Genomic DNA, 25,150 nt, shown 5'->3' with positions numbered 1-25,150 from the left:
TTTGTTCTTTACAAATCCATGCTGGCTGTTCCCTATCACCTTACCACCTTCCAAGTGTTTGCAGATGATTTCCTTAATTACTTGCTCCATTATCTTCCCTGTCACAGAAGTTAAACTAACTGGTCTGTAGTTTCCTGGGTTGTTTTTATTTCCCTTTTTATAGATGGGCACTATATTTGCCCTTTTCCAGTCATCTGGAATCTCTCCCGTCTCCCATGATTTTCCAAAGATAATAGCTAGAGGCTCAGATACCTCCTCTATTAGCTCCTTGAGTATTCTAGGATGCATTTCATCAGGCCCTGGTGACTTGCAGGCATCTAACTTTTCTAAGTGATTTTTAACTTGTTCTTTTTTTATTTTATCTGCTAAACCTACCCCCTTCCCATTAGCATTCACTAGGTTAGGCATTCCTTCAGACTTCTCGGTGAAGACCGAAACAAAGAAGTCATTAAGCATCTCTGCCATTTCCAAGTTTCCTGTTACTCCCTCTTCACTAAGCAGTGGGCCTACCCTGTCTTTGGTCTTCCTCTTGCTTCTAATGTATTGATAAAATGTCTTCTTGTTTCCCTTTATTCCTGTAGCTAGTTTGAGCTCATTTTGTGCCTTTGCCTTTCTAATCTTGCCCCTGCATTCCTGTGTTGTTTGCCTATATTCATCCTTTGTAATCTGTCCTAGTTTCCATTTTTTATATGACTCCTTTTTATTTTTTAGATCATGCAAGATCTCGTGGTTAAGCCAAGGTGGTCTTTTGCCACATTTTCTATCTTTCCTAACCAGCGGAATAGCTTGCTTTTGGGCCCTTAATAGTGTCCCTTTGAAAAACTGCCAACTCTCCTCAGTTGTTTTTCCCCTCAGTCTTGATTCCCATGGGACCTTACCTATCAGCTCTCTGAGCTTACCAAAATCCGCCTTCCTGAAATCCATTGTCTCTATTTTGCTGTTCTCCCTTCTACCCTTCCTTAGAATTGCAAACTCTATGATTTCATGATCACTTTCACCCAAGCTGCCTTCTACTTTCAAATTCTCAACGAGTTCTTCCCTATTTGTTAAAATCAAGTCTAGATCAGCTTCCCCCCTAGTAGCTTTTTCAACCTTCTGAAATAAAAAGTTGTCTGCAATGCAGTCCAAGAATTTGTTGGATAGTCTGTGCCCCGCTGTGTTATTTTCCCAACATATATCCGGATAGTTGAAGTCCCCCATCACCACCAAATCTTGGGCTTTGGATGATTTTGTTAGTTGTTTAAAAAAATCCTCATCCACTTCTTCCACCTGGTTAGGTGGCCTGTAGTAGACTCCTAGCATGACATCACCCTTGTTTTTTACCCCTTTTAGCCTAACCCAGAGACTCACAACACTTCCGTCTCCTATGTCCATCTCTACCTTAGTCCAAGTGTGTACATTTTTAATATATAAGGCAATACCTTCTCCCTTTTTCCCCTGTCTATCCTTCCTGAGCAAGCTGTACCATAGTCAGGAAGAGCATTAAACAAATCCATTGCCATGGGAAAAATTAGTATAAAAATTCCAGACCATTTACTATCAATATATCATCAGTCTTACTTGTTTGTCAAGGTTTGCAGGCAACATTTTGTACTTGTTCACAATGTGCCCCTGAGGTTCTGGCTGCATTTCCATTGCAAATCCTATTTCTAAGGGTTTATGTTGCAAGAGAGCAGTAAAAATGTGCTACAGGCTGCAAGTTATATCGGAGTTCTCGGCCTGTGAACGTTTTTTTTTAATTTTATAAAAATCATTTTGGCAAGGCCAAAGGAGTACAGAATGTGAAACAATCTTCTTTATTCACTTTGTAATTGTTCTGTAATTTAAACACAGCTTTGCAGGAGAGATTAGGAATATCACCTAGCTGTTTTTGTTGTTTTTAAAGGAACACCAAAAATGAGCACAATTTCCTTGAGAAAATGAATTTTACACATGTGCAATAATCACTTTCCATCCAGAATTCCCTTTCAGTTGATTGGTAGTCTGTGGATAATGGAGACAGTGCAGCAATCTATCCCATAAGATAGGCCTTGATCCATCTGTTTAAACATAGGCCCATTAAAGTCAGTGGGACTAAGCATGTGCTAAAAGTTATGCACATGTGTAAGTGCTTTGCTGAAAAAAAACCCAAAAACCCAGCCATGCAATATATGAAATTCTGGACACTCCGTTAAATGGCCAAGTCTCTCTTTATGTGTTCTATTTAGAGTTCTGGTCTACAAGAGAAGATAAATCATCTACTCCTTGTATTTGGAAATATTAATTCATCCAGCGTGAGTGTATAAATGCACCCAGACACCATAGTGGTGGGTGTCTTGTATGTATGAGATAAACAAATAGATGTATTCAGAACTTCATAAATCTTAGCAACAAAGGGATAAAAATAACCTATTTCTTGGCTAAAACCTCATGATATTTCAGATTGGTCCTGCCAGAAGTAAAAGAATGTTCTACTATAGAAGGTACCATCCTCCAAATGAGATGTTGGTTGCCTTTTATATTAAGGTTACCTTTTATGAATGTAATATTTGTATTAACGTAGAACCTATGAACCCTAATCATGGGCTAGGATCCCATGTGCTAGGTGCCGTACAAACTCAGTCCCTAGAGCCCGTAAACCCACAGCGTTTACCATATAATAGATTAATGTTGTAAGTCTGATAGAGATATGAGTAGTAAATGGCCTTAGAATGGTTAAAGGCAATGACAATAAGCAACCTATTAATCTGATCAAAGCTATACATATTATGAGAGAGATGTCTTTACATATGCAAATTGTTAGTTAATTACGTGCCAGTAAATGGGGATTAAGAATATGCAGCTCCCTTCCTGGGTATGGCTGGTTGGAAATTTTCTGTTGATATTTTGTTTTACAGAAAATGCAGTTTCTCCAGTGTCAATTTTTTAAAAATTTTACACAAGTTTTCCCAATTTTCTTCCCCTCCGGTTGAACTGGTACAGTGGTCTTGGGAGATGTAGTCCAGCCAGGGAGCCTGGCCCATAGAGGAAAATGGGGCATGAGACACCTGATCTACAACTCCTATGAGACATCGTGGTGGCTGCAGTTCAATATTGAAACAATGCTTTGATTTTGTTCAACAAACTGGAATGAAATGTTTTGACATTCCAAATCCAACGTTTTAGGAACTTTCCATTCTGCCAAACACGTTGATAGTTTTACTTTTTGGCTAGAGTTGAGCCAAAAACAAATATTAAAATATCGTAACTGCCCGCAGGACAGAAATTCCAGTTTTTTGACCATCTCTATTCCCGTAGGACAAATGGAACTTCTTCTTGTGCGCTGCAAATGACTTCTTGTGTGCAGCAGTTTATGGGCAACTCTTAACAATAGAGCTCAGTTGTGACTTTTGGTAAAATCTCTACTTCGGAGGCGGTGCCAAGACACACCAGCCCATGAGGAGTTGGGGGACATATGATGCTGCCAGAAGCACAATCTCTTCCAGATTTCCACTACATATACGCCCCTGGTACCATCCCTTAGGATGTTGCAGCCTGCTCCCCTTGCATATCCAGCCAACTCTGTTAGTCAGTGCAGGGAAGGGGAGGGGGCATGGTTCTGCCTCTTCGTTGTCCCTTCCTGCTGCTGTTGAAATAATTTGCACCCACAAGAGTGCTAGGTGGAAGCCTGTTAATGTACTAAAGAGAGCATAGGGACTGTAACTGTGGCTGAATTATGTGTCAGAGACACAAGCTACTTCTTCCCCCCCACATCATTCCAGTGGCCCCTCACAGTCTGTCCCAGCATGATTGTTTGAATATCTCACGCCCACTCCCTTTCAATCCACGCTTGATATGTTTTTTTCCCTTTGCATTTTCATGGCAGTAAAGTATACTTTCAGCTAAGAAAGGAAATGTTGAAAATATAACTTTCTTATATGTCATCTTTCTTCTGCAGCTGGAAAAGCAAATGTGCTTTTTGCAGTCGATCCCTATTTCTATAATGGACAGAACCAAAACCCCAGATCAGAACACTGCTGAATTGGGGGGAGGGGGGGGAGGAGGACCTGAAACCTGGATCCACATTTTGTGGTTCAGTTCTATTTATTTATTCATTGGCATTTATTCATTCATTTTCTTTCTCAGAGTTCAAGCTACAAGCTTAATTAAAGACAATACACCGATGATCATTCATAAAGTCGAACCTTGTGAACGATGCTATACAATTGTGAAAAGGTTTATTATTATGGGGTCCTATTCTAGTTTATATATGTTCTTATATTGTGGGTACCATTGCCACAATACCGGAGTGCCTTGCAGTTGTACATTGTGACATAACTAACATCTATCAAGTATGGTTTTTCTTTCTCTCATCTCTCCTGGAGGAGAATTGTATGTGCAGTAGCTTTCTGTTTTTGTAGGGTTTTTGTTGGTCTTGTGTTTTTTCTTCTGTAGATAAGACTCAGTGTTTAATGATATTATGTATAGGCGGTTTTCTTGGTTTTCGTTCTATAAACAGGCTGAGGGAATTTCATGTTCATGAAAGTGTGAGACTATTAGCACTGGCTAGTGACCTACATAGCATAGGCAGGCACTCGGCAGCCTTGGCAGTGTTCTTCACATATTGCTTCTAATGCACCTAACTCCTGACCTGCAGTTACCCTGCAGTTCCTGTTCTGGACTTCTCTTGAGCTGAGAGAGTCTGACATCTGTGTCAAATTTTGTACTGAGGGCAGATACCCACAGGCGTCTAGGATGAGACCCATCAAACAAATAGTCACTTCAGAGTGACCTTCATTAGAAGAATATTTTACACATATATAGATAGCACTTTTCATCCCAATGGACCCCAAAGCAGTGTACAGATTGTGGGCCAGATTAATTTCCATCGACATAAAGTAGTATAAATTACAACTCTGCAACTGGAGGAAGAGAGGAATTTATTTCCAAGGAGGAGGACAATGATTCCACTGCCCCCCAACCTTTGGGGTTCCACCAAGGGCGGTAGTTTTAATTTCCATAGGAGTCTTGCTAGTAGAGGCTTCTAAGGACATTCCCTATTGAGAACATCTCCAAGTTGTCCTGGCCACAACAGATCCCAACCAGCAGTACCCTTTTCAGGGCAGTACTGAAACCGTTAGGCCCTCTTAGCAGACAGAGGACATTACAGATACACTGAGCATCCCAAATGGTGCGATTTTACATGTCAGGGTCCCTGTACCTTGATTTATGGGGGAAGAAGCCAGCATCAGTTGGGGAAAATTAGGTCCTACATGTTTCTTGCTATCTGTGATATCTATTTATTATAGATACTCATCTCTCACAACTAAAATTCAGTCCATCTCAGGGGTGGCAGTAACAGGTTGGTGTAATGGCAGAAGCAATACTCTCCAACAGCTAAGGAACAAGAAATGGAGAAAACCTGATGCATTGACGGATGTGAATTTTGGCTAGTCAAAATGGAAAATTATCCAGATAGAATTGAGCAAAACTGCTTCCTATTCTTATCAGAAGTGCCATGGAACCCTTGTGGACCAGAAGTAGTCAGGGGATGCTTTCTACATTTCATCCCAAACATAGGACTTGCTGCAACGTGGCACTCCCTATCACCTTGCTGTAGAGCTGAGAGATGAACTTGATTTTTCAGTTCCCTGGCAATTCTGAAAAATCAAACAACAACAACAACAACAAATCAAACAAAAGTGTGGATGAAATAATCATTGGGCATGAGCCATTGAGTGAGAATAACCCTCTAGCCTGGTGGTTAGAGCATTCACCTGTTGGAGGGGAGACCTGGGCTCCAGTCGCTAGTCCGATGGACATTTACTTATTCGTACAAAGAGGAGACTGAGGGAGGCCCATCCCCCACTAGTCTGGTTGTTAGGGCACTCACCTGGGAGGGTGGAGATGTGTGTTCAGGGTCCTGATCCAGGGTGGGGATTTGAACTTGGGTCTCCTGCATCCTAGGTAAGTATCGTAACCACTAGACTATTGGGTAAAAGGTCCCTGACTGGTTTTGTGAATGATACCTGAATCTATTCCCAAAAATGGACACGTCAAAATGGTTTAGACATTTCCCAGTGATTTTTTCCTTTTGACCAAAATAATTCTCCAATATCAATACAGATTAGCTAAATATTTTGGCTGGCCCAAATCTGTATTTCTCTGTGAAAAAAAAGTTGGGATAAAAGATGTTCACTTAGCACTACAATACTGGAGCAGTTAGTAAACTATCCAAGCCCACCTCTGAACATGAACTAAGCTGCCAAGATTTCTGAAACCTGCTGCCATGGAATAGCATGTGTCCCTAGGTTATTGGTCAAACTCCCTTTGCTTGAGAGACATCTAAAATTAGACTCAACAAAGCAATAAAACACACTCACATACAATGTCCAGCAGGGTTCTTTCCAAGCCCATTCTAGAATGTGCTAGCAGAAAAAAACACAAGCTTAATAGCAATTGCTTTTTTGTCTCTCAGTGAGACAGTTCCTTCTCCTCCCCACACAGAAGCTCCTGGTTTTATGAGTGAAAATATCATGAGTAATTGAAGTTGAAAACCCCACTAGAATATCAAATTAGAAATTAAGCTAAAATGCTCATCAGCCAAAGCATAGGAATTCAGAAAAAAAATTCCTAATGCAGTGGTAGAAATACATTTCTCTAACTGCTTCACTAAGTAAATTGATTGAATTAAATGTGCTCTGTGGTGCTAGCTAACCTTTGACCCCTGGTTACTTAGAATAATCAGGAGGCTAATTATCTTGGCACGAGCTAAGCTCCAAATGATCAGAAACACTGTAGGGTTCAGAGAGCCTACACCAGCATTAATCAGGATGTCATCAAGGTTTGATTATAAATCCTAAAGATCACAAGACTGATAAAACACTGCTTAATTTGCTGAAAATTATATATCTATGTATTAACCACCAAGCCGAACACCTGAAAATTATTGCTTTCTTAGGAAGAATTGGAGTCAGGTGTCTGTGCTTTCAAACATCCCACTGTTCAGTAATAAATGTACCGATCAGCATCAGCACAAAAGCCGCATTAGCTAGATTAAAAAAGATTTTGTTCTAACGTCAAATAGATTTTGATTTTCCTATTGGGGTTTGTAGCTCCATTGAAATCATTCCTCATGTTTCACCTCTCTCATTATGAGCTTATTCGGAGGCAAGAACTGGCATAGTTTTCTGCCTACCTGCTAATGCAGCAGTATTCTCACTTCCAAAGGGAGAAAGAACTGCAGGCTGCAGCGTGTCATATAGCTATATACAGAAATTAAGTGATGTTTATTGTCCCTTAACGTTATTTGCCATAGAACTGGCAGGCTCAGTTGGAAGTGCTTCATATGGATCTGTGCCTTAGGATCCAAAATATTTATTAATGAGGTTACTTGCATGGTTTTGCTTGGGAAAGGTTCAGAATGTACATATCTGTGGGGATGTGTTTGTTATTAATAATTCGCATAAATACTAAGAATAAAGATAGATTTACAGATGAAGAAAGGGAAGAACCATTCAAAAGGAGGACTAGCATAACTGTTTAGTAAGCAAGTTTTCTTCATACAAGTCCTGATCCAGTGTCATAGAGTTTAAGGCCAGAAATGACCACCAGATTGTCTAGCTTAACCTCCTGTGTATCACAGGCCACCAACACCACCCGCACGCTAAACCCAAAACTAGACCTAATGTACATTGAGGCCTGTGAGCAGAGGACACACACACACCCACCACCCTCAGTGATGCAAATAGGTTTTGGCTAGGCCTCAGGGTCCTTCTAATGCTTGTCACCCTGACCTACAAGTATAACATCCCCTTTTATTCTCAGCAATATGTAGATATTGGCTATCGTATTAAACTGAGAGAGATAAGGAGCCTCATCAGTGCTTTGGTACTTAGGTCTACAAGTATCTGTAGTATGCTGGATAGTTTTAGATAGATTTTGACATGAAATTATGTAAGGCATTATGTCATTCTGGATCTATGCTCTTTGTTCATATTTATTTATAAGCACTCAAGTGATTATTTCTCCATCCACATCAAAACGTGTGCAGGATAAGTGATGGAAAAAGGAATGATTGTGTTCTATTAGGCTGTGTGCCTTCTGAACGCACTGTTAAGAAAATGTAAATTACAGGCAAGAAGACGAAAGTGCATTGAATGCTCCCTCTACAGACATTGCAAAGAAGAAACAGTACCACGAAAGTCACTCTGAAAGGGGATGTTTAGTTTTCCTTTTTCACTATATACTTTTCTTTCAAGTACAGATGAAATGAGCATCTAAGAAAGGAGCTGGACAACGGGGTATGGAGAATATAGGTTCCCTTATAACAGAAAAGAGAGACTCCATTTAGCATATCTTTACTTTCTTCCTGACCTACCTCTCTTTTACTCAACCTCAGATAGTACATCCATTCACTCCATGCTTCAGTCACTCCCCATCACAGCACTTCCCAGTCGACATTTAATTCACACACACTTTCACCTCGTGCATGCACCATCTGCAAGAGAACTCCTTGCAAACTCTGCTTTGAACACTGCCTTCACAATGCCATACAAGAAGGCTCGCATCATTCTGAAGTCACAAGGTTGGTGAGATTCCATTACATCTATTATTGCTTCTCCTTTTTGACCTTGGGAAGGGAGTCTTTTTGTGCTGATAGAGTTGCAAACCCATAGTCCAATTGTCCCTATTAGTGTAATGATAGCGCTGCGTTCTTCAGAATGTTGGCAATATGATAAAAAGTACCTTCCCATGAGAGAAAAAGAATAGAAAAAGAAAGAAATAACTAATCATGAAAGTTCTCCTACTGTAATCCTTAAATGATTCTCCTTATATTACGGCACTTTGATATACCACTGCGATTTCCATTCAGTGAATGCTGCACAAACAGGAGATATGACAGATAGTTTGATGGAAACTCATGTACTTCCTCTCTGAGATTCTGCATATGATAGACTTTATTCATCAGCTTGAGAAAAGAGAGTCTTCGGCTTGCCTGGAAGAGTTGTTATGTGCAGACAGTGTGAAATACCGTACCTCTGGCCAGAATTTCCCTCCCTTTTACCTCCCACTTCCCCTAGAAAATGGATACTGGCTAGAAGTTTGTTTCAAAATTCAAACAAATTTTGTATTATTGCACATAAAGCTACCTCCTTCCATCTGTACCTCCTGGCACACTATGAAACTTTCCATAGTTCTTAACTGACTCCAAAAAAGAGTTTTCAGACTGGGCCAACTTCATACATATCTCTGCTGGAGGGGCTTGTAAATCTAGGGCATCTCACCCACGAGCTGGCACACTCTGAAATGCCAGAAGTTTGGGGAATTGATTACGTTTCATTGCTAAAATATTCTAGAGATACAAGATGTTCTGATGCATGTATGGTGCTCGCCAAGGACCACAGGAAGAGGCTTAACCACTGTTGAAACATCTGCTGTTGGCAGCACGGATTGTGATCAGCTGCAAGTTGGCACTGTGAATAACCATCTTCACGGGGAAATTGGTTCTTTAACAGTTGAGAGGTACTGTCAGTGCAAAAAGTGACACGATATTAGATAGGATGCTTAGGCTTCTTATCTTATTATTCAGCTTCTTTTTCTCATCTATCCCAAGGATTCTGCCTTGGAGAAGGTCCCACAATTGGATGTTTTTCAAAATATGCACTAGTTCAACCATAAATTGTGTGGCTCAATGCTGGTGGAGTTCTAAAGGCCAGGAGGTCAGACTAGATTATCCTAATTGTCTCGTCTGGCCTCAGAGTTTCTGAATAATTTGACCCAATGTATATGGCCTAGACAGATATTTCTCAATACTTAGCATAATAGATATGAATATTTTCCTGTTTGATTTCTAGGAGTGGAGTCACATAGGAGAATCAGACCAAGAATGCCTTGTACTTTATTTTTGTTGTCAATGTGTTAGCAGCAAGTACATGTACTATGTGACTGTGTTTGGGACTCCACAGTGAAGAGTTAAAGAAAATAGCAGCAAATTATCCTTTCATCAAGTAATAATTTCCTTTTCAGTTCTGAATGATCATCAGCTTGAAGTTCTTTATCAGCCATGTTGAAATTATTACATCTCCTATGTTTGGAAGAGTGCATTTCTTGACATTTTATTTTCTATTCAAATCTGTACTCAGCCCTAATAAATTTTAAGGCTAGCAACATACTTATTAATATATTCAGAAGTACAATACTTACCATTCAAAGCTCAAATCAAATAGGGGTGGTGAGCTGATTTATGTTTTTAAAAAGCAACAGATGCAATTTAATCTATTCAGAAATTATGAGTTCACAGAACATTAACTACTGACTGTGGCAGTAGTTATACACATGACCTTTATTACACTAGAATTTTAGCTGGCAAAGTTTGCTCCCTGGTCACATTCAGAAATATTCTTTTGTTTGTTCTTTCTTTCATTGATTTGTCATTATATGTATTGGTATGTATATAAAAACAGCCATTAGATGTTCCCTTCACAAGCTCTGGGCACTCCTTCCAAAACATAATCTTCACAACAACAAAAAATTGCATTACATCACCTAAGTCCACAGGAAATGCCCACACTGCCCACTTTCCACATAATCAATAAAATCAGCATGGATGCATTTCCTTTACCATAGCCAGGAGGAGATCATCGACCAAGGACACATTCTCTCTTAATCCGCTAAATCTCCAGTCCTTCCATTAAATCGACCTTCCTCTGCTACAATATGCAGACCACAATCTTAGCCTCCTTTTTCTTTTAAATCATCATTCAAATATGCGGTACCAGCAATATTAAAATGCCTCAGAGTTTCTCCATAAAGGGGAACAAATTCTGCACTGCAATTCCTACTGCTGTCAATAGGAATTGTAACCATTTAATAGCAAAAAAAAAAAAAAAAGGTACAAATGCATTCAAAGTGATGATGGTCAATTTCATATCTTCAAGAAGATCTTTCCTAATGTACAATTCAGTTATTTTCTATGATCACTTCCATCCCCCTTGAGAATATTCTGTATTAAGAAGAAAATAAGGAAGCAGCTAGAAGAAATATCATCAGTTTATAAGAAATAAAGTACCCAATAGCCTGAACTATTACAGTAAAACAGTGAAAATGACTGAAGGCTACTCAAGTGATTTCCATTTTGCGCTCTGCTCTTTAACAGGATATTGCATCTAGTTTACGTCGTCAAATCCTGGTCGTGTTATAATAATAGCTTACATTTTCATAGCACCTCTCATCTAAATGGTTCCCGACGTGCTTCATATATTAATGTACAAACTGTGCAAGGAGAACTTTAAATACACTATGGTAATACAGCTACGTCTAGGGTGAAGAACAGCAACTGTCTGTGTGAGCACAGTCAAGGCTACACACCACTTAAAGACAGTAAATATCATTAAAAAAAAAAACACACAGGAGAGAGTTCTGAGGAGAGAATATAATTTTCCAAGATGCAATTTGGCAAGGTCACAAGGTTAACAACAGCCTTATTCATATGAAAAGTTCAGTAAATCTTTAATGGTCACAGCGGGTCATGTCCTCTGTTTTACATTGAACACTGTGCCCCCTAACACCATGCCAGGGCATTTGATCACTATTGGACTCAACAGGAAAAGTGATCAAATGGATCACTGACATCACTTTGTGAAGCACCCATATGTTAATTGAACATTTCTATCCAGGCCCTAATCTGGCAAGCTTGGGATGTCTGATGGGATCATAATGCCAGGTGATTTGGCTTATCATTGGCCAGAAAGTCTGGCTTGTCTCTCCAAGTGAATTCCACTATAAATGTCAGCAATTGACATTCATGAGATTCTCTCTGCTGGGTTCTTTGACACTGCAAACCTGTGTGATCACACCAAAGATCCATGTGTCCTGGGAAGTATTTTAGGCATAATGCCATAGAAAACCTGCTAGCGTCTTACCAAACAAATGCATAAATACTATATATGCACATCTCACAGCTATCACTGAATAGCAACACGAAAAGATAAAATATACAAAAAATATAAAATATGGTACTCTAATAAACCTAATTTGCAAAAACCTGCGTATCTAGAACTCGTGGTTTAAATACAAGGGATTGTGGGAAAGAATAGATGTGAGGTGGTTCTAAAGGGTGGAGGTGGGGAATATAGCGGATTGATCTCCCTCTGGGAGCTTTCTCTACGTCCTCTTATGGAGCTGTGTGTATTAATATATCTCATCATCTTTCATCATTCATGAGATCTAGACAGGAAAACAAACACCGTGACGATAACCCACACAACACCTTCAACTGGAATGGTGCTCTGATTAATGAAAACTGACTTGCAGTTTTAATTTGGTTGTTCTTGAGTGGGGCCGACAGTGAGTGGAATCCTAATGAGCCTTGATACACAGATCATCAATTCAAGCACGTTTTTCTCACATTGCATTTGCTGTTCATTGCAGCTCTTTACTTTGGGCTGGGTTGGTGTCCCAGCCTAAGGCAGAATTTGCTCAATGGCCTTACAAAGGGCATATCTTCATGCTCATACTCATTACTGGATGCTGGTCACCCACGGTACCCCAGTGCATTTATTATTATGCACCATATGGACACATCATAAATAAAATCTCACCTATTACAGAAACTTTAAGTTACAATTTTGGCCAAGGAGGCAATTTTCAGATCGTTTAAGGTAGAGTGTGGAGTTTTGATCAAGGGCTAGTGTTTAAATTTGCTGATGCTGCAGTCCCATTAGCGGATCTCTTAAGATTTCAGCTCCAAATGGTGAAACTCCCCTAAGATCTGTTGTTCCTCTGATATTTTTCCCATCTTGAATTGCACCGAATCAGTAAAATTAGGCCCTTTCCCCTTTGGAACCAAAACTTTAAATTGTATTCTTTCATTATCCTTTATAATAATTTAGAACTGCCTTCCCAGTTCCAGGCCAAGGGGGTTAGATGTGAATGTTTGGTTTGAGCCCATCTCTAGAAATAAGGCATATAACGCTTTTGAATGAGTTAAACTTACAGAGCCAAATCCTCAGCTGTAATAAATGAGCCTAGATCGCTCCATTGACTTCCTATGGCAACTTACACCAGCTAAGCATCTGTCTCAAGGTGTTCTATTTATAGATGTTTTTTTTAATGTGGGTGCTGATGGCAGCAGTTTAACTAAAGTTCTGAACTCATCAATTTTGTTCTTAATTTATAGTGGTGCTTTAGGGATGTGCGGATATTTAAAATGAGTAAAATCAATTAACTCACGATCTAATTATATGTGTTAGCCACTGTGTGGGGGGGGAGGGTTAGAGCACGGCAGTAGCTTTTCCCTATTCAGCACCCTGTCGTAAGAGTGTAAATCTTGCATTTTGAGAGATGATGAACTTATCACTCTGTTTCCCCATTTTCAAAACTAGCTTGAGTTCTGAGTTCATTTTTTTTTAACCCTTCTTTTTTTGCTTTTGGTTTTTAAGGGGGAGCCATTGTTACTACAACATGTTTTTCTAGTCACTGGGGAGTCTGTTCTGTGTATAAAAGGGCCCTCCAGACTAGAATGACACCAGAGGTTGTCCTCCATATAACATATACTGTATTTTTTGTCCATAGTAAGAATTTCTCTCTCTCTCTCTGCTCTTTCTTTCACACTCTCATATGAGTGATAACATTATCCATGTACTAACTTGCAGAGCCAATGTGATCATTTATCATGCACGTTTGATCACTTTGCTTCCTAATCCATCTCCCCTGGATTTATTCTAAGAGTATGTCTTCACTACTGGCCGGATCAGCGGGCAGCGATCGATCCAGCGGGGATCGATTTATTATGTCTAGTCTGGACGCCATAATTCGATCCCCGAGCGCTCTCCTGTCGACTCCTATACTCCAGCTCGGCGAGAGGCGCAAGCAGAGTTGACGGGGGAGCGGCAGCAGTTGATTCACCGTAGTGAAGACACCGTGGTAAGTAGATCTAAGTATGTCGACTTCAGCTACATTATTCACGTAGCTGAAGTTGCGTAACTTAGATCGATCCCCCCCCCCAGTGTAGACCAGGCCTAAGAGCTCGTCTGCATGGGGAAAAACCCACAGTAGCTGATGGGCACTAGCTGGTGCATGTAGCTACTCCGCACTAACACCCCATGTGAACACTCTTACTGCACACTAAGAGTACCTTTGAGCACATTAGCTTAATGCACTTTGGAAGTGTGCTAAACTAATTTGCCTAGAGGAACATTTTAGTGCACAGTCAGTGTCCTAACAGGGAGTGAGTCTGGAGTAGCTAAAGTGCTGTAAATTCACACCCTAGCTTACTGTGTCTTAACTTCCCCATGTAGACAAGCCCTAACATTCCAAACTCTAAGCAGCTTCAAATAGTCACTTGCTTTGATGGTCATCTGAAGTGCTTGTAAACTGCAGGACACCTAGGTTAATGTAACTTGAAGGTTGGAGTTATCAGGTTTACATTGTTGTCTTTCCCAGAGGAGTTTCAGTTACTTGACCGGCTGGTATCATAAGCTCTGAAGGTTTCTGGCCACACCAGGTCTAAGTGCCCTTTTCTGAATTGCTAATTCACTGTCATTGAAGCCACTGGGAGTTCGGCCTGAAAAAGGAGTAGGCAAGAGTGCCGAGTACATAAGAGAACCATTCTCCGTTAAGATATTGTTAAATCAAATGTCCTTAAACCGACTTTCGTGTTCTGTGAACTGGCTGAAAAACCTAAGAATCTCCGCCAGCTTTTCCATCAGACTCCAGCATCGTAACGGGGGTGGTCTTCTGTATTTACCTTAAGGGCTAGATCTTCAAAAGGACTCAGCTCCGAATTAGGCACCTAATGAAACGTGACCACGTTTTCAAATTGCTCAGCACCCGGCAGCTCTTGGTATTCTTGATGGGAGCTGCAGGGGAGTACTGAGTGCATATGAAAAATCTGTCCACTTGATCAAGGGGTGGCATTTTCAAAAACACCTATGTGAATTAGGAGCATGAGTCCCAATCCCTCCATTGGGCCTTGACCCTGCCTTTGTTGATGTCAATGGCAAAGCTCCCATTGATTTTAATGGTGCAGGATCATGGCCTAGGGGCTTAAATAGGAGCTGAGCTCTCTTGAAATCTGGCCCCCTATTTAGGTGTCTAAATGGGAGGTGTTGGGTCCTGAACACCTTTGAACATCTGGTCTTTGCAGTGCATGTCTAGTAATTGTACAGAGCCAAGACTGAGAAAAAGCTTAAAATATGGAATCTGCTGATCTTTTTTTTTTTTTAAGTAAAAAATGTCAATAATAGTAAATGCTCATCTTACTACTAAGTTGTGGCTGCAGTGGGGCTGGAAGAAGTGGAAGCATCTTGAGAGTGGGAGCGGGGGCATGAAAACTCAACTAGGAACAACTAGGGCCATGTGCCACATGCGTCCTCTTCTTCTTCCCCCCCCCCCCCCCTTGCCTTCAATATGTGTATGGGGCGGTTGCTTCTTTCCCTTTCCCTTCTCCCCACCCTCTGTACTGCAGGACTCAAGGAAGGGAAAAGCTATTGTATGCTGCCTCTTGGCACTGGAGACTCCCCTGCTCACTGCTGCTGCCATTGGTCAGTGGTGGATGATAATAGGAGGGGAAAACTGGAGGGGAAGGAAGGTGGCTGCTGTTTGCTGCCTAGGCAAGTAGCTATTTTTGGCTTCCCAGTACAGTGGCCATGGGCACCGCCATCCATGGTGAGGGCGTCTGCACCAGTGTCTTGCACACCTTAGAGCACCCTCATGTTATCTGTGCTATCTCCAGCATGAAGGAAGGAAGTGGGCTGGGATGCTGGTTTTGACAGACCTGAGTGTGTAATGGGCCCATGGTGTTGACACCCACCCTCCGGTTTATAGTCTACACGGGCCACTGGTGCCAGTTGAGACCCACCTCTAAGAAATCATGAGGCAGTGTGATATTGGGTTAGAAAATGGTCTGGTTTTCGGTCCCTGTGACCCAATGGACTGCCTGGGCATTGATCCTGAGTACAACAATGCATGGTGAAAGGGTACGCCTCCATGTCTTGCATAGCCTATTGCTGGCTTCATCTTATCTCTGGTGTGGAGGAGGGAGGCTGGGCAGGACTCTTGCTTCCAGTCAGGATCCCTGGGTAGGCCTGAGGGTGTAGAGGGGGCATGTCCTTCGCACTCACCCTCATGTTTGCTGTCCCAGGGCCATTGGTGTACTAGTTGAGGTCTATACTGGAACAATTCCACTGGGTAGCGTGAGGTTGTGGCTACCCAGTTTGTTAATAGTTGTAAATAGAGTTCAGGCCTCCACATTTAACCATACTGTAGTGTATGTTTCTCATTGTTCCTGGGTCAACATCCGATAAACTTTGCAGGGCTGCAGAACTTAAACTGTTAACAGACTGGAGAGGGCTCACTACTGAATTTGCTAATTCAACAAATCAGTCATGGGACTGAACTTGGAAAGCTGATTTTAACAGAAGTTACAGATGCTTAGCACCTCTGAGATTCAGGCCCTAAATGCTACAAGAAATGGTGGATTCTTTCAAAACATGAGACCCGAACAAGTGTGCTTTATAAGTTACAACACTTTTCTATGTGGAGTGGAGCAGCTTCTTGGTAACCATTGCTCCATTATATCTGAGGTTCTTAAAATATTGTATTTTCTTTTGATCCATTTGAAGTCAAGTTAACATATTGTTAAAGTATTATTTCAGGTTAATTAAGCTGTAAATGAGCTTAATGATCTGCCTGAACCGAAGCTCAATAACAAGCTATGTATTAACTCCCAAAATCAAAAGAACCTTTAAATTTCTTGCCAACTGTATTGAAGACGATAGAAACAGACAATCAATAATGTTGCCCTTCTTAGAAAATCGAGTCTGAAGCTGAAGAGCTTGAAATAAATGAATTTTAATGCATGCACTCAGATTCTCCAGATAAATTCAAAAAGGGCTTGAGAACCTAAGTCAAGTCTGTTGGAAAAAAATGAAAAAGAAGACACTGAAGACAGAAAAAGACATAGTTGCCTCCCCTATATTTTAGTATTGGGGATCAAATTGTACCTACAAGTAGCCAGATTGCAAAGTCTATATTGTAATAAGATTATAGTTTAGATCTTCTGTCTTGGGTAATATTTGGAAATCCCTGCAACCTCTCAAAATGTTCTGTTATTATGGGGGAGTGAGGTTGATAAGATAGAGCAAAGGACTTGTCATCACTATTCCTTGGGCAAAAGTATTGACACTGCTAGATTTGCATAATGGATGAATTTTGTCCCTGGGAATAGAAAACAGTATTGCCACTGACAAAGCAGCCACAGGCAAACCAGTTAGGGGAATGGGGGCTACTAACATTAGTGAAGTTTGCAGGATGGGGCCATTGAGGGGCTAATCCTGAGAGATGCTGAGATCTCCCAGCTCCTAATGATCTAAATTTGAACTGCAGGTGATCTGTACTTCTCAAGATTGGGCCTTGAGTCTCTCTGAGCCTCAGTTTATCCATCCATAAAATGGATATATCAAAATTCTTCCCCACCACAAGATCATGGAGAGATGTATTCATTACATTAATTAATATAAAGTGCTTCAGCTGCCAGTGCTTTAGAAGTGAGAAATGTTATTGTGTCTGAAATTCATGAGCATCTGCAATGTTTACCTAATATACTCCTGCTAAGTGAGAATAGCGTTCATATACAGTTTGACTGGACCATAATCAAGTTGTCGATTACCCAGGTAAGATTTGGTTAATTGACCTGTAAAATAGCTGCAAACTTCCCATAATGACAGTTCTTCCCTCTGAAAAGAGAATGTAATGCATGATAGTTATGGGAACTACATAGTAAAATGAACCACAATTATTCTATCCCAGAGAAACTCATCAAGGAAAAAGCAGGACAGGGACACAAGTCAAATATTTTATTTATTTATGACACTGTAATGAGCAGTTAAAAGAGGGGGACTTTGTAAAAAATCAAAAGGCAAGAATCTTAGAAGAAGAATGAATCGTGTTCCATCCACCCTTTTGCTTTCTCAGTTCTGAACATTTCTTTTTCCAGTAGTTGTGCACTTCCGCACCTCTGTGTGTTATCTGTAGGGCAATTACTGAAGTTACTAGATGATTTTTTTTTCTTCTCAGTCAAGTGCTTTCAAAGGACGTTTTCTATCACATTGTTACTTATCTACAATCTATCAAGAACAGAGGCAGTGCAGTAGTAATACAGTACCTTACTCTTCATGCTCTGGGAATGTATTATTTATGGACTATGAAATTCAGTTTCACTCAAGTATTACATCTTTCTCCTGATGTAAATAATTAATGCTGGCTTGAACAAAAAAACGTGTGTGTGGTCATTACTAGAAAATAGTAACTATTATTATTGTTAATAATACTAATACTAATAACAATCCTTGTTTTAGTTCCACGCCACAGTAAAGGAAGGAGTCACGGGAGTGATGGTGAATTTATCGGTTGAAGACCGCGATGACCCAGCAACAGGAGCCTGGAGAGCTGTGTATACTGTTATCAATGGAAACCCAGGACAGAGTTTTGAAATCCATACCAATCCAAAGACGAATGAGGGGATGCTCTCTGTTGTCAAAGTAAGGACAATTTGCTTTTGTATAATTTATTATTACTGTGAGGTGCATTACACATGAAAAGGACCAAGTACTGAAATTAGCTAGGCGAAAGTATTTTGGTGGCTAGCAGTTCAGTTTAGGCAATACCTGTCACTCCTTTTGTGTTACAATAACCCTGCTGGATCCCGCTTACTGGAAGCTAGTAACTCTGCTACTATGCTAGAGTACATGGTGTGGTTTTGTTGTGTGGCTATATATACACACAGAATGAGACAGAGACAACACAACTTGTCTGGTGCTGAACTTGGACCAGCCAGCAGGATGTAGCCAATGATGGTGATGGAGGCGCTGTCCCTTTGTGGCTAATTCTGTCCTTACAAGCTTGGGTGAATGTTATACGTGCTCTTTGCATCTGGTACTCTGATTTCTTGACATGTCTTACAGCCTTTAGACTACGAGATCTCAGCATTCCACACACTGCTGATCAAAGTAGAAAATGAAGACCCGCTGGTTCCAGACATAGCCTACGGCCGCAGTTCTACAGCAACAGTTCAGATCACTGTTCTGGATGTAAACGAAGGCCCTGTTTTCCACCCAGACCCAATGACAGTGACCAAACAAGAAAACATTCCCATAGGCAGTGTTGTGTTAACAGTAAGCGCCACAGATCCAGATATCTTGCAACACCAGACTATTGGGTAAGTGAAATATTCTTTACTCTAAGTCTACCAAAAAGTGAATACAAATGTCTGTTGTGCCTGCAGAGCTTGGCTGTTAGTACCACATTCAATTAAATTCATTTGGGATCTGGATTATAAGGAGTGAGGATTTTCTTTTTCATAATGAAGAGCTTCATTATCAGGAAGACAAAGAACTACGTGAGGCAGGTGACAATAGTTTTCCATGTTATAAGTTACTGCAATAGAACAAGCCAGTGCCACAAGCGGCGGAGTGAAATAGTTACGGTACAGAGTTCTTTGAATGATTTGTAACCTGCTTCTAATTCCTTCCCCGCCGTCCCCACCCCACCCCTGCCCAGGAGATCACAAGAAAACTGTTGTTGTTGTTTTTAACTTTAAACTAGTTTATGAGAATAATTTCTCTGTTTTTCAGATGGATGAACCAGGCTTATATTTATTTCTAACGTCTTTAATGAAGTAATTATTATCCACCGAGATTCAAGGGCTACAGGGATAATAAATGCTCCTCAACTAAGCAATGGCATCTAATAATAAACTTACTTCTGGATAAAGGCCAACTAAGAGAAATGCAAGGATCATAGACTCACAGAAATGGGGGGCTGGAAGGGAACTTGAGAGGTCATCTAGTCTAGCCCTCCGCACTGACACAGGACCAAATAAACCTAAACTACCCCAACAGGTGTTTGCCTAAACTGTTCTTGAAAAATTTCAATGACAGGAATCCCACAACCTGCCAGGAAGCCTATCCCAAGACTTAACTATCTTTAAAGTTAGAAAGTTTTTCTCAATATCCAGTCTAAATCTCTCTTGCTGCAGATTAAGATCATGACATCTTGTCTTACCTTTGGTGGACATGGAGAACAACTGGTCACCGTCCTCTTTATAACAGCCTTTAACTTTTCTCATAGGTTAGGTTTTCTAAACTTTTTATCAGTTTTGTTGCTTTCCTCTGGATTCTCTCCAATTTGTCCACATCTTGCCTAAAGTGTGGCGCCCAGAATTGGATACAATACTCCATGTGAGACCTAAGCAGTGCTGAGTAGAATGGGACAACTACCTCCCTTGTCTTACATACAACACTCCTGTTAATACACCCCAGAATTATATTAACCTTTTTTGCAACTGCATCACATTGTTGATTCATATTCAATTTGTGATTCTCTATAACCCCCAAGATCCTTTTCAGCAGTAATATCACCTATCCAGTTATTCTCCATTTTGTAGTTGTGCATTTGATTTTTCCTTCCTAAATGCAGTACTTTGCACTTGTATTGACTGAATTTCATTCATACCAATTGTCCAGTTTACCAAGGTCCATTTTCATTCTTATCCTATCATCCAAAGTGCTTGCAACTCCTCCCAGCTTGGTGTCATCCATAAATTTTGTAAGCACACTCTCCACTCAATTATCCAAGTCATTAATTAAAATATTAAATAGTACCAGACCCAGGACAGACACCCAAGGGAGCCCACAAGATTTGCTGTCCCAGTTTGACAGTGAACCAATCAACACTAATCTACAATTCCTCGGGTCCTCTGTGTTCCCTTTTTAAAAGATGGGTACTATGTTTGCTCTTCTCCAGTCCTCTGGGACCTCACCTGTCCTCCATGGCTTCCTGAAGATAAGTTCTAATGGTTGCAAGAATGCTTCAATTAGTTCCTTAATGCATCCCAGGGTGAATTTCGTCAGGCCCTGCCGACTTGAATACATCTGACTTATCTAAATACTCTTTAACCTGCTATTTCCCTGTTTTGGCTTGCATTCCTTCCCTCTTGTTGTTAATATTAATTATGTTGAGCATCTGGTCACAATTAACTTTTTTAATGAAGACTGAAGCACAATAGGCCTTAGGCACCTCAGCCTTTACTTGTTATTAGCTCTTCTTCCCCCTAAGTAGTGGACCTACACTTTTCTTTGTCTTTTTCTTGCTCCTAGTGTATTTCTAGAACAAATTCTTATTGCTTTTTATGTCCCTAGTTAGATGTAACTCATTTTGTGTCTTGGCGTTTCTGATTTTTTCCCTACATGCTTGTGCTATTCTTTTGTAGTCATCCAAAGTAAATTGTCCATATTTCCACTTTTTGTAAGATTTCTTTTTGATTTTCAAGTTATTCAAAAGCTCCTGATCGAGCAATATTCATTTCTTCCTATTCTTCCTGCCTTTCCAGATTGTTTCCTGTTCTGCCTTCAATATTGTCTCTTTGCAAAACTGAACTCTTTTTTCCCCTTAGATATGTTCCCTTAGATATGGGACTTACCTACATGTTCTCTGAGTTTGTTCAAGTCTGCTTTTTTGAAGTCCATTTTCCTTATTGTGCTGTTCTTACTTCTTCCTTTCCTCAAAATCGTGAAATCTATCATTTCATGGTCACTTTCATTTAAACTGCCTTCCATGATCAGATTCACAGCCAGTATCCCTGTTTGTCAGAATCAAGTCTTAAAAGGCTGTCCTTGGTTACTTCCTCCACCTTCTGAAACAATAAGTTGTCCCCAATACTTTCCAAGAACTTACTGAAGATTTTGTGTTTTGCTGTATTACTTATCCAACAGATGTGTGAGTAGTTAATGCCCCCACCCCTCATTACTTACCAAATTTGAATGTTTGTTATTTGTTCTAGAAATGCCGCATCTACCTCCTCCTCCTGATTTGATGGTCTCAAATAGATCCCTACCATGTTTCGTTTCCCCATTAATCTTCACCCAGAGATATTTAACTGGTCGGCCTTTCACCTCCTCCTGGACCTCAGAACAACTGTATATATTCTTGATGTATAAATCAACACTTCCTCTTTTTTTCCCCTTCCTGTCCTTCCTGACCAAGCAATACTGCTCTATAGAAATATTCCAGTTATGAGGTTTACCCCCCTCAAATCTCAGTGATGCCAATTAAGTTACAATTTAACTTGTGTACTAAGCCTTCCAGTTCTTCCTGTTTATTCCCCATACCCCTTGCAGTTGCATATAGACTTTTAAGATGTTAAGCAGATTCCCCCACTCTTTTCCATTTTGTTGCTTCTATGACACTATTGTCATTTTTCATTCCCTCCACCCACATCTTCTAGTCCTCTATCAAGGTCACCTTTTTATATCTACCAGTGGGCTTTTGTCACTTGCCCCCTTTTGAGCCTAATTTAAAGCCATCTTCTCTAGGTTGGCTAGTCAGTGTCCAAAAATACACTTCCTCTTCTTGGTCAGGTGGACATGATCTCTTCCCAACAGTCCTCCTTTTCGGAATAGCATCCCATGGTCAAGGAAGCCAAAGATGTCCTGTCAACACCATCTGTAGAGCTTTGCACTCATCTCCAGGGTGCATGTGTCTCCGCCTAGGCCCTTATCCTCAACTAGGAGAATGGAAGAGAATCTCATCTGCACCCCCACCTCCTTCAGCCTTGCTCTCAGAGCCATGTAGTCAGTGATCATGTGCTATGGGTCAGACCTGGCAGTATCATTAGTGCCCAAGTGGATGAGCAGCATGGGATAGTGGTCAGAAGGACGGATGAGCCTTGGCAAGCTTTCTGTAACATCTCAGGTGCAGGTTCCAGGCAGGCAGTACGCCTCCTGTGTCACGTTAACAGATGGATGCTTCTGTCCTCCTCAGAAGGGAGTCCCTGACCACCACTATCTTATGTCTTCTCCTCTCGGGGGTGGTGGCCATGAGCCCCCCAGCCTTGGGGGAGGGGCAGGTGACTTCTTTTCCTCAGCCATTGGGGTCTACTCCTCTCTTGTTGCCAGCACAGCATTCTGGAATGGGTGACTCACCCTCTCTCACTCAGCCACCTATAATTGCTGGCCTAGTTAAAAAAAATTACACTGCCCTCACTTCAAAGAGCCCCACTTGAATTCAGGTGTTAACCCACCTAACTGCAGGACGATCTAGCCCAGACAGTCAGCAACTGAGCCTAGATTTCAACCACACCATACCACACAGCAAACCAGTAAATTAACCCAGAGTCCTACTAACCTGGATGACAAGATCCTAGCACAGAGAAGTGCTAATTTTTTGCCCGCCAAAGTTAATCAATAGCAGGAAGGCAGAAAACCCCAGAGATATTCAGCAGCTGGCTAGCTCCCTTAGCTGTCTTCCTCTCATCAGCCATGTGATGATGTCTTCTGTACTATAGGAATATAATTCATCCATATACACTGTCTCTGAGGAACAGGGTTGGCAATTATTAAGTGCTGCCATCTTTTCATATTTAAAAATGGAGAATCAATTTTAAAGCTATTTTATGGCATATGATTGCTATGTTCCTGGGGTGAATCTCTTGAGACCACAGGCTATATTAGGCAGCTTATGATGATGATCTACCAGTGTTCTGGGAAGGCTCCTGTGGAAAGAGGAAAATAATTTTTCCAGTCCAAAAAAAGCAGATTATTTTTACAGTTAAAAATGGTTCCTGGAGTCTCCGGTGAACTGGATGAAAATTTAGAAAGAACACACAAGTCATACAATGGTGTTAGTCTCAAAATAGCATTTTCTTTGAAATGATGTTAACTCTACCTTCCTGCATATCAGAGGAGGCTTTTCAATCAGATGCTTAGACACTTGAGCTGGACGAGGGAAGCAAAACTGGGTGGAGCGAGGATGTAGAATGCAGAAGGGAGGACCAGAGGCTGTAGCCTGAGGAGTCCCTCTACAGATCAGCTGCCTTGTCGGTCATTAAAGATTGAGAGGGGGCATGTAAGGAGAAAAGTCAGTGAGCAGCCACTCTTTGTAATATGCTTCCCAGGAGAGTTTCCAGTTAGAAATGGAGCCTTGTTGCAGGGAATTGAAGATGAATGGTAGAAAGGTGCCATAGAATAATGTAAGAGGGATTAAGAAACATTGTGTTCTGATTTCCCTATGGATTCTCCTGGGCAGTGCAGTCTGTGACCCCTTCTCCCAAGTCCTTACTGCATGAGGTTGCAAACACCATTTTCATGAAGGAAGAATGATGTTTTGACTTTATGATAAACTTCATGGCGATTTAGAAGTCATTTTTTACCCTTCTGTATTTCCTTTTTTCCATGAGAGGGAGCAACAAGGCCATGGATAAGCTATGTAGCTCAAGCGGTGTTGGCCTGCTCCTGTATTCCTTGTTTACCCTACACTCCAGGCAAAGTCAATTGAATCTTTGAGTGCCCAGTGATTGCAGGGCAGGCACTAAGGCTCTACCTGTAGAGACCAGAATGCCAATCCATCTCAGATGTGTGGATTTGTCCATCATCACAAGGATTGTTTAGAAGTGACTGGCCACTTCTTACGGAAGATTAGTCTATGGATCATTAATGAAATTCAATGTAAATAAGCATGTATCAGCATAGTGTTGTGAAGGACTGGACTAGGGCGGGGATTAAAATGATGTGAAGATGAATTTTAACAGGTAAGAGTACTCAACATTTAATGTAGGGGGAAAAGGTACTGCATATAATTAAAGATTTCAATTCCCTGCATCATCTCAAAAACATCTAGTTAATAGACTATGAATATTTTGTTTTTCTGTATCAAGAGTACCTGTACACTTTGTCACTTAAAAATCAGTTTATCTGAAGGATGGATCTTAACTGATGTCATTTCCCCCGTTTTTTAAACGTATTTATTTATTGAATGCATTTTTAGCCATTCGTTTCATTTTAGTCTTTGCTCTGGGGAATTCTTATTTCATTCACTATTGTCATAGCTTTCTGTTGATGGATGGAAAAGAGCTGTGGAATTTCTATCACGTCAGATACAGCAATATGACCCTCAGGTGCATTATTCAAAGCCTGACTCATGTAGAAAAAAAGTCCCATATTCCCTTTGGTGTTGGTATTGAGTTTAGCATATACAGGGCTAAATTTATTGATAGTTTTAAGTATTTTCATGGGAGCTATTTGATAAGAAAAGGCTCATTAATTATTTGCAATGTTTGATCTTGTTCTGCTAAGAGAGCAGCCCCAAGAGAATAGGGAGTATACGTGAAATGGGTTAAGAAAATCATGCAGTAGGT

The 25,150-nt window shown here is 40.7% G+C and overlaps 1 protein-coding gene across 1 annotated transcript in view; it reads left to right on the top strand.

Annotated features, from left to right (window-relative positions):
* LOC113408204 (cadherin-13-like) overlaps nucleotides 1-19,177 on the top strand; it is a gene marked incomplete at its 3' end in the record, with an annotated part of 39,924 nt that extends 20,747 nt beyond the window's left edge. The window contains exons 2-3 of the mRNA XM_026661357.1: nucleotides 18,318-18,500; nucleotides 18,924-19,177. Coding sequence (XP_026517142.1) covers nucleotides 18,318-18,500; nucleotides 18,924-19,177 — 437 coding nt within the window. The remainder of the gene's footprint in view (nucleotides 1-18,317; nucleotides 18,501-18,923) is intronic.
* Between the last annotated feature and the right edge of the window lie 5,973 nt (nucleotides 19,178-25,150).

Source organism: Terrapene carolina, unplaced genomic scaffold (genome assembly GCF_002925995.2).
Source record: "Terrapene carolina triunguis isolate 2854851 unplaced genomic scaffold, T_m_triunguis-2.0 Scaffold1033, whole genome shotgun sequence".
Classification (NCBI taxonomy): domain Eukaryota; kingdom Metazoa; phylum Chordata; order Testudines; family Emydidae; genus Terrapene; species Terrapene triunguis.
This window is presented reverse-complemented; position numbering and strand designations above follow the sequence as displayed.